This window comes from Pleurodeles waltl, unplaced genomic scaffold (assembly GCF_031143425.1).
Source record: "Pleurodeles waltl isolate 20211129_DDA unplaced genomic scaffold, aPleWal1.hap1.20221129 scaffold_180, whole genome shotgun sequence".
Taxonomy (NCBI): Eukaryota; Metazoa; Chordata; class Amphibia; order Caudata; family Salamandridae; genus Pleurodeles; species Pleurodeles waltl.
In genome coordinates, this window is record NW_027149886.1 from 294,716 (window position 1) to 311,759 (window position 17,044).

General features: G+C 45.6%; 1 protein-coding gene across 1 annotated transcript in view; it reads right to left on the reverse strand.

Annotated features, from left to right (window-relative positions):
• Positions 1 to 4,878, reverse strand: part of LOC138274391 (mortality factor 4-like protein 1) — a gene marked incomplete at its 3' end in the record, with an annotated part of 291,700 nt that extends 286,822 nt beyond the window's left edge. Inside the window, exon 1 of the mRNA XM_069218984.1 lies at positions 4,667 to 4,878. Within this exon, the coding sequence (XP_069075085.1) occupies positions 4,667 to 4,878 (212 nt within the window). The remainder of the gene's footprint in view (positions 1 to 4,666) is intronic.
• Positions 4,879 to 17,044: the final 12,166 nt, after the last annotated feature.

Below are 17,044 nucleotides of genomic sequence, written 5' to 3' on the forward strand. Positions count from 1 at the left end.
GTCTTTCTCTACATTTTTCCCTTCCAAATGTAAGACAGTGTGTAAAAAAGATGTCTATTTGAGAAATGCCCTGTAATTCACATGCTAGTATGGGCACCCCGGAATTCAGAGATGTGCAAATAACCACTGCTTCTCAACACCTTATCTTGTGCCCATTTTGGAAATACAAAGGTTTTCTTGATAGCTATTTATTACTCTTTATATTTCAGCAAATGAATTGCTGTATACCCGGCATAGAATGAAAACCCACTGCAGGGTGCAGGTCATTTATTGGCTCTGGGTACCTAGAGTGCTTGATGAACCTACAAGCCCTATATATCCCCGCAACCAGAAGAGTGCAGCAGACGTAACGGTATATTGCTTTCGAAAATCTGACATTGCAGAAAAAAGTTACAGAGTAAAACGTAGAGAAAAATTGATGTTTTTTTCACCTCAATTTCAATATTTTTCTTTTTCAGTTGTTATTTTCTGTAGGAAACCCTTGTAGGATCTACACAAATTACCCCTTGCTGAATTCAGAATTTTGTCTACTTTTCAGAAATGTTGTGGTTTCTGGGATCCAGCGTTGGTTTCATGCCCATTTCTGTCACTGACTGGAAGGAGGCTGAAAGCATAAAAAAACGTAAAAATGGGGTATGTCCCAGTAAAATGCCAAAATTGTGTTAAAAAATTGGGTTTTCTGATTCAAGTCTGCCTGTTCCTGAAAGCTGGGAAGCTGGTGATTTTAGCACCGCAAACCCTTTGTTGATGCCCTTTTCAGAGAAAAAACCACAAGCCTTCTTCTGCAGCCCCTTTTCCCCATTTTTTTGAAAAAAACGAAATTTTCACTGTATTTTGGCTAATTTCTTGGCCTCCTTCTGGGGAACCCACAAAGTCTGGGTTCCTCTAGAATCCCTAGGATGTTGGAAAAAAAGGACGCAAATTTGGCATGGGTAGCTTATGTGAACAAAAAGTTATGAGGGCCTAAGCGCGAACTGCTCCAAATAGCCAAAAAAAGGCTCGGCACAGGAGGGGGAAAAGGCCTGGCAGCGAAGGGGTTAAAGAGTGTGTGTGTGTAGTTTACTGTTATGACATAGTAGCAATACCTATTTTCTAAAGAACAATACATAAATAGAAATATACACATAATCAGAAAAAATATTTATCAACATAGGCATATGCAGTCCATGGTTGTTTGAATATGGTGGTTATGAAGGAAAGAGCCAACTCTTGAGTAGTTTTCTGAAGACAAGAAAATTATCTGTGGCTCTTGTAGTTGGGGGTAATGAATTCCATAGTTTGGCTGCTTGAACAGAGAAGGATGTACCACCTATAGTCTTTTTCTTGTATGATGGTGTTCTAAGGCTGGGTGCCAATCTTGAGCGGAGATTCTTTGTTGAATGTATTTGGTTACTTTGTTTCTAATAAAAAGGGGTCCTGTTCCATGTATAGCTTTGTGGGTGACACAAAGCAGCTTGAAAGTGCATCTTCTGGCAACAGGTAACCAGTGTAGTGCTCTCAAGGGAGGGGAGATGTGAGCTTGTGGCTTTACATGTAATAGTAGCCTGGCAGCGGAGTTCTGAATATGTTGTAGTTTTTTCATAATAGATAGAGATGATCCATGGTAGGGGCCATTGGCATAATCCAGTTTGGATAGTACAAGCAAGATAGTAGCTTGCACCTTGTGTGGAAATCCGAGGTGGGGGAAGATGCGTTGTAGAGTCTTCAAGGTCATGAAGCTTGTTCGTGCTAATTTGTCCACTTGGGCACTCATAGTTAACTTGGAGTCCAGGGTGATTCCAAAGTTTTTAACTTCCTTGGATAATTGAGGAGGTGGTCCAAGATCATCAGGCCAGGCGCACAGTGGGTCATAACTTTTCCAGTCACCACATATGAGTATTTCTGTTTTGGAGGAATTTAGTTTGAGATGGCTCTAGGTTATCTACTGATCAACGGCTCTGAGGCAACTTAAGATTTCTGTGTTTTCAATGTTTTTGGGGCATTCTAATATAAGTAGTATTTGTGTGTCATCTGCATAGTTGTAGCATGTGAGATGAAAATCATTGATCAATTCTGGTAATGATATCATGTAGATGTTGAAAAGCAAAGGTGAGATGATTGATCCTTGGGAGACCCCTGCTTTTGTGAGGTAGGGTTTGGACGAGAAGGGGGGGCAAGTAGATGATATTAGATCTTTTTTGAAGATAGGAAGTAATCCAGTCGAGAGCAGTCCATTGTATGCCGGGTTTGTGAAGTTTTTGAATTAGGGTGTCATGGTCAACCGTATCAAAGGCAACCGAGAGGTCCAAGAGAAGTAGTGCAGCAACTCCATTGCGGTCGACTGTGTTTTTAAGATCATCCCAGATTGCTATGAGTGCCGATTCAGTGCCTCTTCCTGGGCAGAATCCAGTTTGGAAGTCTGAAAGTATAGAATTGTCTTCAATGACTTGTGACATCTGGGCGAATGCTGCTCTTTCTATCAGTTTGCCCAGGAAAGGTCCATTTGTGATTGGTCTGTAGTTGTTGGGGTCCTGCGGGTCTAGGTTTGTTTTCTTTAATAACAGGCGTATGTATGCCTTTTTCAGGTCTACAGGAAAAGTTCCTGTAGTTAAAGAGTTGTTGATGATTCTTCTTACAGGTGTGGCAGCAGAAGTAGATAAAAGAATGTTGTTGAAGATTTGTTGTGGACAAGCGTCATAAGGGCAACCAGAAGGCCTGCTTGCTTTGACCAAATCCATAAATTCACCCTGGGATATTTGTTGGAAGGTCTGTAGAGGCTGGGTTGGTTTATTCTTAGAGGGTATATTAGGAAAGGGGTTGATGCTGATGGTTTTAAATAGGAGTCCAATGTGTCTGCCTTGGTTGTGTAATGAGTTGCCAGTTTGTTTGTGAAATCTTGTGTAGTGTGATGACTTCCTTCCATGCATGTAGTTTTTCGAAATTCATTGATAATTTTATAAAATTCCTTGGTTGTAGATTTAGTATTTTGAATTCTGTCTGAGTAGTACCTTTTTTGCTTTTTTGATTGATGATTTGTATATTCTGTTAAGTTTGTGTGGCTGCAGTTTGTCTTGACTGTTGCTTGTTTTGAGCCAGTCCAGCTGGAACTTTCTGATTTGTTGCTTTATCTTTTTAAGTTCTGTGTTTCTCCAAAGTGTTGGTTTTCTTTTGTCGTGTTTAGTTTTTCTGAGTGGTATTAGGATCTCACAAGCTTCCTGTAGCCACTCATAAAGTTTGAAACATAATTAATTGTATCTAGAACCATGTTGGCTGTCAGTTGTGTTTCTAAGTCATCAAAATTGAGTTTGCTCCATGGTCGATAGGTGCATGTATGTAAGTAGTTGTGGGGTGTGTTGATTTGTGGAGTTTTATGTCAGAAAGTTAGCAAATGGTGGTTTGACCATGTGATTGGCGTGATGCCATGAACGGTAACTAGTTCAGGCTTAGCAAAAATGACATCTAGGATGTGTCCAGCGATGTGTGTGGGATTGTGTACAATCTGATGTAGGTTTAATGCGACTAGACCAGTGGTGATAGCTTTTGGATAGGGCATGTTGGGTTTGTCAAACCAAATGTTTAGATCCCCAAGAATGCATAGGTTGGAGTATAGCGTAATAAGGTTTGAGACTTTATCTAGAAAAGTATCTGGGAATGTCAAGTTGTCAGGTGGAGGTCTGTAAAGGAGGAGAACGTTACAGGAGGAAGTTGGAGTAGGGTGGCTCTGGTTAGGAGGGCTTCACAACCTTGCATGGAAATGTTGTCTGTTTTACTGATATTTATTGCCTGTTTGAATATAATAGCTAGTCCACCTCCTCTCTTGACTATACGGTTTTGTGTGATGGTTTGATAGCCCGGAGGAAGGGCTTTGTGTAACACTGGGGCCATGTCATCTCCCAACCAAGATTCTGTTATGAATAGTAAGTCAGGTTGTGTCTGTGAGCAGGTCGTAGATGTGGTGCTTGTTTTTTGAGAGTGATCGAGCATTTATGAGATGGCAGTTTAGAAAAGGTGTGTTAGTGGCAGTGTTGTTTTGTTTAGGAGAAGGGTAAGCAGTATAATTTGAGCTTGAAGCAGGTGTGTTGTTAGTTGTCATAACTGTGTGAGGCTCACAATAGTCTTGCTTTTCAGTATCATGTTCCTCTTCCAGCAGGTTAAGGAGGCATTTTGTTGGGTCTGTGTGTGTGGGTGGTGGACTTGGTGGCTGAGAGAGACATGAAGAGTGTACTGTTTTTTGTAGGGTAGTCTTATTATGTAATAAACAAGGGGATGCAAGGTTGTTCAGAGTGGCATGTTGTTTATTTTGTTTGCGTCTGTTTAGTGTGGATGGAGTATGGGTTAGGGGTGGTGGAGCCATACCACAGTTTTGGGTGGGCTTGAGTGGATCACATATTATTTTGTAATTGTTTCACTGTTTCATTTTTACAAAGCATGAGACCCATAAACAGGAGGTAACAATTCAAAATCTTCAGAAACCTATAAAGTGAATACAGTATGCATCAACAAAGAATGAGTCTTTTCCAGTTTTATGTATGGAGGACAGCAGGGTAAAATTATTTTTGTTCATAGCACTGATATGAACTGATACGTTTTATGTGGCCAGCACATTTCCTTCACAGGCCTCTTGTTTGGTATGCAGTCTTAGGGCAATCGCTGTATAGGGAATTCACAGCCCTAAAGCCTCGGATACCTTGATTCCCACATCCCCCTTGATCTTCCGGCTCCCCACGCATTTGGCCTTTTTTCACTTGTTGAGTGGCTCATCCGCCCTTTCAGGGTCCCAGAAGATCTACGATTGGAGGTTTTACTTGCTGCAGTAGCTCTGCCTTTATCTCCAGAGCCAGAAAGGGCTCCTTCATACTGTTCATATTTCTCCACCTCATTATGTTCCTCAGTGACCATTATGAGAGTAGTAAATTCGATGACCTTCAAATTACTGCTCTTTTTGAGCTTGAGCAATTAGTAGGATCCTCTTGTATTCACTTAAGTGTTCCACTTGAAATATTGTTTATGGGCCATTACCTCCGTACTCTGCATATGATTTAATGTATGGTTTAATACTGTGGCATTTCACAGGTTATATGGAGCCCTCTCAAACATTCATGTCAAACACTGCTACGAGCCAGGCGTTCTCAAAGACTCCTGTCCTGCATGCCACAGTTGCCTTCTCTTCTGTTAAGTCTTTTACCACCTTGTCTATTGTCTGGATAACCTGAATTTGTTAGTCTTAGCGTCAGTGTGGTGACCTTTTCATTGAGTTTGTCACACCTTGCTTACAGTCGCAAAATTGACCTTTCAATTTTGTTAGGGGCCACTAACACGAGATCCCTTCGACAACGAGTCAACTGCTGACTGTTATGTGGTGTTCAGCTTGGGTTTTGTCTCCTGTGGCCTGACAAAGCCTCCTGACATTATCTTGTCCCTTCCCTTGCTTTGTAAGTTGGTATTCTGCTCACTTCACCAATGTGTGACACAGCTGGCACTCTCCTCTGTCATACTACCTCTGGATGATGATGACCCCAATAGTTTTACAGTAGGGACTCCTGTCCTTTTTACCCTGTAGCACACCGCGGTTGAGAGGTAGTCATGATGTCACCTTGTGCTCGACCCTCTCTTCTGCTCATATGTGCAAACATTGTATGGCATTATTACAAAGACTTGTAATGTCGCCTTGGTATTTTTATCTCTCCATCCAACAGACTGCATCCCCTTTACCTGTGAGGCTGGCCCGAGAAGAGTTTATCTTTGGATGGCATAGCTGCACATTATGATTTTTCCATTGCTTAATGAGGCGGCAGTGCAGAAAACAAATGCATTCACAGCAAATGGGGTAACTCTTAAAACAAGCATTGGTATAGCCAACAAATCTTACCTTCAGTGGAGCCGCCTGGCATTTTGCTTTGCAGATGCTTTTTGCTGACGCAGTTCCGCATTATCAAAAGAGAAATAATTTTAGAACACAGAAGTACATTGGCAGAAACAAAAATTATCCACTATAGCCTGATGCCGTACATACACTGCTACAAATACACACATATGCATCTTGAGATGGCGGGCATTTTGTTGTACCTTTCATTTTACCATTCCAAGACAACATAAGTTAATCATTAAGCAGTAAATTAAAAAGATATGCATAAAAGTATATAAAAGAGACAGGACTGGACTGGGAACCCATAGTAGCCCTGGCAAATTCTCAGACCAGCCCATAAGGTACATAGTGAGCAAGCCTGACCACTACAAATGGGTTTGCCCCTCCCTCCAACAAACTGTGCATTCTACCACACATTTTTCATGTTATAGTCAATTATATTAGTTTTTAAAGCATAGGAAATAATGGCCTTATAGTGCACCACGGTGCAGCCATCTTTATTGTTGCTGTTCAGTGATTCCCTCACCATCACCCTTCAACAGTGCCTCTCATCTCTCCATAGCCCTTCCTTCACATGTATTTCATTTGCTTTACTGCTCTTCTTTTACTAGTGTAGGGCATTGGAGCACTTGCATCACACAGACGTACATTGACAATGAATCATAGGTGTGTAAATCAGTGTATACAAAATTTGACATATGGCAAAGGTGACTACAAGGTGTAGGGTTCACATGGCATCCATACTGGTACATATTCATGTGAGTGCTTAGTTGGGGGAAGCATGAACTCAGGATTCAGAGCATAACACATTGGTTAGCGTTGGCTAAACTAATAACATTTTATTTCTACCAAAACAATCCTTTTTAGTAAAATTAGGATAATCAAAGACTTGGAAAAAACATATCTTTCTAACCTGTACCATACAGTTTGCATGCATCTCTTTGATGGCAGTTCATAGCTCACTGTGCTCGATTATGATTGTAACTTATGAACTGCACTGTAACAAAAGGATATGTATGACAAACGCAGTATCCCACGGAGCACTGCACATAAAATACTGGTTTGTAATCTGCAGAGTACACATTCTTTGCAGCAGGCATATTAACCCTCTGCGCTACCTTAGAGGAATCAAAACTGCCACTATACAAAACTCAGATTCCTCTCCAGCAAGTACATGAATCACCAGTGTTACCTTGGCACTTTTATTGTTGCCTGAAAACTGTTGGATGTACAAGGAACTCTGCAGTGCTTTCAAAACTGCTGTACTGCTACAAAACCAGCACCCTAGTAACAAAAGCAGCCACCACCCTTCCAGCTCCCAGGGAAATGCCCCATGCCCAGTCCGGCAATTTCGGCCTTGAAATCAGAAAAGAACAGTCTGGTGGCAAATGGCAGATGCAGGCCCTATTTAAAAAAAAAACAAAAAGGGGTCAGTGGGAAGGGTAGAGGTAGCAGTGGAGGACCCCGTGGAAGATATAAGCCAACACTGTGGCTGGAGCAACTGGGAGGTGGCGGAAGAGGGTTACTTGAGTAACAGAGCAGCTGGTGACAGGGTTTGATACGTAAATAAACAAGCATTGGCAAATCCAATAGGTCTCGTCTTTACAAGAGCTATTGTCTTGGCAGTGTGTTTTTGCCATGGTGTACACGTGAAGTGAGGATGGGTTAGCCAATAGTTCGATGAACATCTTTAAGTCTACTATATTGGCAGGACACCTGCCAATCTATGGCTTCCCAGTGGGAGAACACCCTTTGGTCAGGAAACTGATAAGGGGGCATCAGGTTATCTTTTCGCCGTAGCCTAGCTATTTCACACTATGGGATGTGAACAAGGTTCTCAACTTTTTTCTCCCATGGCAACACAATAAATACCTTTCCAGGAAACAATTATCAGATAAGTTGGCCATGTTGTTATGCCTGATTTCACGTAGGAGAGTGTCCGATGGGCGGGCCCTGCATATTACAGGTAGGATAATCACCCCAGATGGGATTACGTTCTACACTTCTAGGACAAAATGTAATTCCAGAGTGGTCTCTTACCCTTCTTTTAATGAAACATCCAATCTGTGTGCGGAAAGATGTATTAGAGCCTATGAAGCCATGACGGAGGATGTTTGCTTAGCTGGGGGACGCCCGCTCTTAGTTTCCTTACGTAAGCCATTTAAGGTGGTGTTTTCTCCCACAATAGCCAAATAGGTGAGGTATGTCATGCAGGAAGCTGGCATAGTTACGACGTTTTTTGTGCACACGCAGGAAGAGGCGCAATGGCTTCAAAGCTAGGCTGGAAGGTTTTTGGAATACATCTGATTGGTCATCCGACTCTACATTCAAGACATTTTACTTCAGACCTGTAGTTAACATGGCTACATTGCTCATCAGTAAACTTTGAACTAGCATAATCCTTGCCTCCGGTCTGCCATAAAATATAACATTTCTTAGCTTTCGTAACAGAAAGTTGCATTTCTATTAAGGACAAGGAGGTGAGGATAATTCCCACCGAGTTGGAGAGATTTCTACCCTCCTTATCTTGAAGTTATGGATGGTGAGTTTCTGAGATCCGTATGATATAAGACATTTTCTGATTATTCATGTGGAAGGAGTGGATTTGTTATTTATCAAGTATACTGTTGTGTTTTTCTTGTATGACTGTACTGCTAATGTGCAAGGTTATTTTTCATTGATACTAGGAGAGATGAGTTATGAGGCTCTCCTTTTTCTGCAGGGAATGAGACCGCTGAACAAGAATGAAAAAAGTATAACTGGAGGCGCCTGTTGCATGAAGAAAGAGGAAGTTTAGGTATGGACTATGGACTATGGACTATGTTTAGGATGAAGGGCGTTGATTGGTTGTTTTTTCTCCTTCCTAAAGGTTCACTTCTTCTTGAATATCGCTTTAATGAATTATCCATAAATAGAAAGCCGGGGTACTTTTATTAATAATCAGTAGATTCTCCATGGCCATTGCTTCATTTGTAGGTAGGGAAAAATGAAAGTTATATTTGCTGTGTCACTGGGAAAATATTGAGGCTTTGACAAAAATTAAACTGACACTGGGCCAAAAACAACAGAAAACATGAAGGATTTTAAATCACCTGCCAATTCTCTTTTTAATTGGAGCTTAACAGGAGTGGAACATGTTGGAAGATTGGTGGGGGGGAGGTGGTTTGTCTAATACGATTCAACAAGAATGCTCAATATATTCTAGTCTATCTACTCTGTAACCCAAAGGGGATCGATCCTGTGTGGTAGGGAAAGCCAAGCGAATGAGACGCGGTATACTAATTGAGCCCTGTATTATCAACTAGTCACATCTTTAATCCTCTCCTGAATGGAAACAAACCATCCTTCAGAATGAAAGTCAGAGGTGTGGAGTAGTCCACAAATCTAATAAAGCCTCTAATCACAGATTCCTTAATGTGGGATCAGACTGTATCCAAAAATATTTTTGGGAGCAGTACTCCTGCGTGCCGGTAGGTGGCGTCATCTGCACTGGAAGTGACGTGTGCAGTGCCTATATACGTGACACCCATTGCGCTGACTTTAGTTCTTTTCTTTCTGTGTCAGTCCGCGCAGGTCTGGGAAGAGTTAACCTTTGGTCATTTTTTGACTAAACTTTTTTTTTTTTTTTTACTTTTGTCAGTCTTTTTGAGGTTTTTCCTCCTGGTGTGGCAGGACGTCATCAAGGAAAGCCAGCTTCAAGCCTTGCGGCACCTTTCACCGATCAATGTCAGTGACGGATATGCACCTTGTATGCTTCAGGTGCGACCACAACACTAGGGTCTGTACTAATTGCCACGCCATGAACTTGAAGGCCTTGAAGGAGCAGTCCTCAAGCTCCTGGCAGCTCGACATGCGATGCCACGACAATCTAGATCCCGATCGACAAGAAGGTCCCGGGAGCAGTAGCAGAGTCCGAGATCCTCGTCGCACTCAAAGTCGTCTGGCCATTAGGGTAAGTAACACCATCACAAGAAGAAGAAGGAGTCAAAGAGATCTTTGACTTCACCCTGTCAAGTCGAGACGAGGGAGCATCCACATTCAAGACCTGGATCTGTGGTAGACCCAGTGTGTGTGCTGCCTCCGATTCACCCCGATTTTCCAGGAGCTTGAGCACCCCCACCCAGTTAAGAGTTCTATGAGGCCATGCTCCTCCTATTTGGGCGTACTGTTCCCTTCAGCATGCATTCAGGCCTGGGGGTTCGCAAGGGCCCTTCTGGTTCAGCTCTTTCGGCTCCAGCGTTGGCACCAGTGATGCCCCTGGGATCCGTTCCTGGATCCGGACCGATGCTGCTCATACCATCTCAACCTTCCCTGTCACCGGTCCCGAAGTCAACGTTCCTGGCTGCACCATGCCTTTTCCAATCCCGACCATGATACAGAGCTGGAGGGGCATCATCCAATGCTAATTCCCTCGCAGACTGGAGCCACACCTTTTAGGTCGACGCAAGAGTCCTACTCTTCTGGGCTAGAATTCAGGGAGGAATGGGAGGAGTCCCTGGCCCCTGAGAAATACCAGCCATAAGGCACTATGGACTAGTGTGAGGATCTGAGTGAGGTCAGTGGACACTTGCCCCCGGTACTGGCATGCCTTCTCCCCCTACCGTGGCTACAGAGGAGAGAGCGTCCTTTGCAGTGGTGATGAGGAGGATGGCTGAGGTCCTTGACCTCAGCCTACTATCGCTGTCAGTCAAGATGAATGTCTTGAAAGAAGTGCTTTAGCTGGGAGTGTCCCAAGCAGAACCGCTTCTCCCTTTTAATGAGATACTTACTGACTTCCTGTTTGGGACCTGGTCCAAACCCACAACAGGGGCTTCTCTGAACCAAAAGATTGCCTGCCGCCACCGTCCCGCTACTGAGCATCCAAACCTCCTCTCACAAATCCCACCCTGGAGAGCTTGGTGACCCAAGCCTCCACTTCCCATGTAAATCCTGGTGCATTCCCAACCTCACCACCAGATCGGGAATCCTAGAGGCTGGACACCTTGAAGAAGAAGATGTTCTCTTCTGCCAGCCAGTGTGGCACTGCCTTCTTTGAACAACGCATGCCTTTTGGGCCACTATTTCCACGTTCTGTGGGATACGGTTGTGCAGGAGGAGGCTTGGGACATACTCTCCCATGCTGTTGCAGACAGGAGGAATGCAGCTCACAATTCGATGAGGATTAGACATGACTTTAAGAAACTGGCCCCTTGTTGCAGTAGCCCCCTCCACACATTTTGCCTGATATTTGATGCTAACTTGACTGAGTGTGTGCTGGGGTCCTGCTGGATCCTGCTAACCAGACCCCAGGACCTGTATTGTTTTCCCAAAAGTGTACCATTGTTTCCCCAATTAGCACACCTCTGTCACATAGATAAGTCCCTTGTAAAAGGTACCAGTGGTACCAAGGGCCCTGTGGGCAGAGATGGTCCCTAAGGGCTGCAGCATATATTATGCCACCCTAAGGGACCCCTCACCAAGCACATGCACACTACCATTGCGGCTTGTGTGTGCTGGTGAGGAGAAAAAGGTAAAGTCGACATGGCATCCCTCTCTGGGTGTCATGCTTAAAAACCCCTGCCTGTGGCATAGGTAAGTCACCCCTCTAGCACGCCTTACGGCCCTAAGGTAGGGTGCGCTATACCACAGTTGAGGCCATGCTGCATGAACAATATGCCCCTGCAGTGTCTAAGTCCATTCTTAGACATTGCAAGTGCAGTGTGGCCCTATTAAGCACATGGGCTGGGAGCTGTCATTACAAACTCTACAGTTACATGATGGCTTCACTGAAGACTGGGAAGAGTTTGGTATCAAACCTCTCAGCACAATAAACCTACACTGATGCCATTGTTGGATTTATTGTCAAATGCATACAGAGGGCATCTTAGAGATGCCCCCGTATTTTACCAAACACTTAAGTGCAGGGCTGACCAGTCTGTGCCAGCCTGCCACTAACAGACAAGTTTCTGACCCCATGGGGTGAGAGCCTTTGTGCTCTCTTGGGTCAGAAACAAAGCCTGCCCTGAGTGGAGGTTCTTCACACCTTCCCCCTGCAGGAACTGTAACACTAGGCAGTGATCCTCAAAGGCTCAGGCCTCCTGTTACAGCGCCCGAGGGCACTCCAGCTGGTGGAGATCCTCGCCCGCCCTCCAGACCAGGCCCCACTTTTGGCAGCAGGTCCGGCGGGAAAATTAGGTAAAACAAGGAGGAGTGACCACTGCAGCTAGAACTACCCCTAAGGTGTCCAGAGCCATAGTGACCCATTCCTTGCAGAATCCTCCATCTTGTTGTGGAGGAGAGGGACCAGTAGGGATAGGAATGTGCCCCCTCACCAAAGGAGTGGGCACAGGAAGGGTGTAGCCACCCTCAGGGACAGTAGCCATTGGCTACTGCCCTCTGAACCCTTTAACGCCCCTAAATCTAGTATTTAGGGGTACCTCTGAACCTTACTCACCAGATTCCTGGGGACCTCCAGAAAGAAGGATTGCAAAGCCGACCCCCCAGCAGTGAAGTCTCCAGACGAAAACTGACTTGGCCCCAGCGCTACCGGCCTGCCTACAGTTTCAAGACTCCTGCTCCAAAAGGGCGACGCAGCCTGCAGGACCAGCAACCTCTACAAACCACCAGAGGGCTGCTTGCCCAGCAGATGACAACGAACTCCCGAGGACTGCGGCCCTGTCCAGAAGAAACCTTCCAAAAGGACCCCAGAACCGCCCTGGATCCATGAGCCCTGCCACTCTGTAACCAAAGCCCACGGCCCGAGTCCAGGTGACCTACGGTCCCAAAAATGTCCCAATGCGATTCCGACCTTGAGTCTACCCTGGGTTGACCCTTTCTGGCCAACACAACAATGCCTGCAGCCTGAATCTATTGGACCCCCTTGGATATAAGAACAGGATCCAACTAAGATTCCCAATGCCCAAGGAGGCCCCTGCACCTGCAGCACCCTGACCTTAGTGAATCCGACAGACTGTCCAGCGGGCTCCTGTCCTGCTTGTCCAGCCTTTGGTTTACCGCAACCGACCCCCTGGACCCAGCCTGCAGCATCTTTTGTGACCCCCAGGGTTCCCCCAGTAAAAAGCATTGTGTGCCCAGCTCTGTGATCAGACCCTGCACCTAGCCCGGCCCCCACTCCCTCACGTGCTAACCTAAATGCCCCAGGCCTGTGTCCTGAAACTGTGGGTACTTACCTGCAATTAGTTTTCTACTGAGCACCCCCAATCCTCATAGGATTCCATTGAATACCTGACACCAATTTTGACCTCTGCACCCAGACGGCCCCATGTTGCTGGTGGTGCACCTTTGGGATCAGCCTAAAGTTTGACCTGTGGACATCCTAACCTCTGAAGTCATGTACTTACCTGTTAACTATGTTAACACTTTTCCCCTTTGGGATTCTATTGACTCCTATATATTGCACTTTGTCAACTTTTGAAATTGAAAAGTGTTACTTGTAAACTGCTTTATCTGCAAAAATCAAAGTACATTTGATACATATGCTTAATACCTAATTACAAATGTACTTACCTGCAACAAAGATCTTCTGGTTCTAGTAATAAAGTAACAACATACATTTTTGCTATATAAAAACAATTGGCCTGGAGTTATTCATTGAGTGTGTGCCTCATTTCTTGACTGTGTGTGTACAACAAATGCTTTGCACTATCTTCTGATAAGCCTAACTGCTCGACCACACTACAACAAAAGAGAGCATTAGTATTATGTACTTTAGCCTCTGTTAAGCCTCTGGGGAACCCCTGGACTATGTGCACAGTACACCTCATTTTGGTATAGGTTATACAGAGCCAGCTTCCTACAATGACCTACTCACTGGGCAGAGCAGGTTCACCGATAGTGGCCTTATGACGCCACCCCTGGTGAGGTACTGGCTTTTCTGGGCATGTCCAAGCACACCCTTTGAAGGCTCCTGTCTTTTTGGAGACAAGGTGGATTCAGCGCTGGAGCGCTTATCGGACAGCATGGCCCTTGCCACCTCAGTGCACCTTTTGCTCTTTTTGTGGCCACATAAGGGTCTTCCAGACATGTCAATACCCTCCAGACACCGCACAGTGCATCTTCCCAGCCTCTGCGTGGCCGAGAACGTGGTACCCACAGACTCAGTGGGTCGGGCAGCCAGCGGTCAGGTCACCAGCCTTCAAATCCTTTTAATCAGCCTTCTTACCATCATGGGCACCCAATGGGTGGCAGGATTCACCATCACCTGCCTCACTGGCATTCCATACCTTTGGATGGGTGAGTTTTATAGGTTGTCCAAAAGGGCTACTCCCTCCCCTTCATGACTAACCCACTTCCTAGCCACCAATATTCGTCAGGCTGATGGAAGATCACCTATCCTTTCTCTTCCAGGTAGCGACGGCTGTCTTGGCCAAGGGAGCCATAGAGAGGCTGCCGACACCAGAAGTAAGTCGTGGTTGCTATTCCTGCTATGCTCTGGTGCCTACGGAGTACAGAGGCTCTGTCCCATCTTAGTACAGCAACCTTCAGTTTCTTCCTTAAGAAGAAGTTCAAGATGCTCACACTAGCTCAGGTCCTGGCTGCTATCCACCCGGGAGACTCGATAGTAGCACTGGACTTTCAGGACACATACTTTTGTATTCCCGTCGTGCCTGCCCAAAAACATTACCTGTGGTTTATGTGGACAATGAGTACTTTCATTTTGCCGTGCTCCTGCATGGCCTTACCAGCGACCCTCGGGTGTTCACCAAGGTGTTGGCAGTGGTTGTAGCTCATCTGTGGAGATCAGGGGTGCCAGTCTTCCCCTATCTCAACAACTGGCTGTTAAAGGCAGGCTCGCCACAGGGTGTCGTCTCCCATCTCCAGACAACAGCGGATTTCCTGCATTCGCTGGGGTTCACTATCAACGTGCCAAAGCCATCCCCGGCTCCCTTTCAAATTCTTCCTTTCATCTGAGCTGTTCTGGATACAGTGACGTTTTAGGCTTATCCTCCCGAATGGCTAGTCCAGGATATTTAGACTATGATACTAGTGTTTCAGCCTTTTTCCTGGATTTTGGTGAGACTGATTCTGAGGATGCTGGGATGCTGCCTCCTGCATCCTGCCTGTGGCATATGCCAGCCGGCATATGTGGGCTCTGCAGTGGGACCTGAATTTCCAGTGTGTGCAGCATCATGGGGATCACTCCAACATGTTCCAGATCTTGGAGCGAACTACAAAATATCTTCATTAGTGGCTAACAAACCACAATTGGGTCAGCGACAGACCCTCTTCCTTCTCCAACCAGAACTGACAGTAGTGACAGATGTGTCACTCCTGGGATGGGGCGGCCATCTGGAAGATGTGGAGATCAGAGGACTCTGGACTCTGGCAGAGTCCAGACTCCACATCAGTTTGTTGGAGCTCTGAGTGATCTGATTGGCATTGAAAGCCTTTCTATCCTTCATCAAAGGAAGGCTAGCGCAGGTGTTCCTGAACAACACTGACACCATGTGGTACTGCAGCAAACAGGGCGGGGTGGGGTCGTGGACCCTTTATCGAGATCCTTCATCTATGGACATGGCTGTAATCTCAAGGCATGTCCATGGTGGTTCAACATCTGGCATGGTCTCTGACTGCTTCAGCGGACAAACACAGGTGACAGGGCCTCACAGATCATGAATTATGTCTCCATCTCGAGGTCCTGCAAGGTTTCTTTCAGCAGTGGGGAGGGCACTGGTTAGATCTGTTCACCGTTGCCAAGAACGTGCAGTGTCAGCAGTTTTGCACACTGGAATTTCGATGTGGCTCTCGCTCAGAGACGCTTTTCTTTTTGAGTGAATCTCAGGCCTCCTGTACACTTGTCTGCCCATGCCACTCCTGCCCAGAGTTCTCAAGAAGATCAAGAATGACCTGGTGCGTCATCCTTGTGGTCCTGGAGTGGCCATGGAGAGTTTGGTATCCCGAGCTGTTGAGCATGGCCATAGATCCTCCAGTCAGGCTGCCCCTTTAGGAGGATCTTGTGTCACAGCAGCAGGGAAGGGCCCTCTACCCAAACCTGTAAACTCTTTGCCTTCCTGTGTGGAGATTGAGTGGCAGCAGTTGACAGCTTTCAGCCTTCCTCCCAAAGTCTGTAGCGCTATCTTGGCAGCCATGTATCCTTCCACCAAGATGGTATATGCCTGCCTTTGGGGAAAATTTTCAGCATGGTGTCCTGAAAGACAGTTGTATCCCCCTTCTGCCTCACTTTCTCAGGTTCTCCGTTTTATCCTTTCTCTTGCCCAGCAGGGCTCTGCTTTGGGCACTTTGAACTATCTCTTCTATTTATGTTTTTTGCAGTTGCCTGACCAGCCGTACCTCTTTAAATCCTCTATAAATATGTTCTTGAAAGGTTTGCAACATTTGTGTTCGCCTTACCCTTTCATTATGCCTCATGGGGACCAGAATCTAATCCTTACTCTTCCTATGTGTGCTCCCTTTGAGCTTTTGCAAAAATGTCCACTCGAGCTCCTCATTATCAAGATGGATTTTCTTGTGGCTGTAACATCTGCCCGAACAGTCAGTGAGCTTCAGACTTTGTCATCTAAACCCCCAACTTGAAAATCTACCTAGACAAACTAGTGCTATGTACAAGAGCTTCCTTTATACCAAAAGTGTTCACTCCCTTTCACGTACCCCAGTCCATCACTTTGGCTATTTTTTATGCTCACCCACATCCCTCTAAAAAAGATGAGCGACTTCACCATCTGGACCCAAAAGGAGCGTTGTCGTTCTACCTTGACCACACACAAGAGTTGCGGGTGGACGACCAACTCTTCTTGAAGTATGTTGGAGTAAATAAGGGATGAGCCATACAGAGGCATACCATCTCCGGATGGATGGTGCTCTTTATCAAGGACTGCTATGCGTTGGTAAGCAAGCAACCCTCTGAGGATTTGTGTGCTCACTGCACCAGTGTAAAATCTGCGACCACTGCGTTAGCCTGCAGAGTTCCCGTCCTGGACATCTGTCACAAAGCAACATGGGCTTCCTTACACACGTTCAGAAAGTACTACTGCCTAGACAGTCAGGACCGTTGAGATGGGTATTTTGTCATCTTAGTCCTACAGGACTTCCTTTTGTGAAAGTGGTTCACAGACCCACCTCTGCAGATGGTATTGCTTGGGTATCTATTCTAAGGTAAGGAATCTCTGGCTAGAAGTCGCGATCGACAAGTTACTTACCTTCGGTAATGCGTTATCTGATAGAGACTCTGTCTAGCCACAG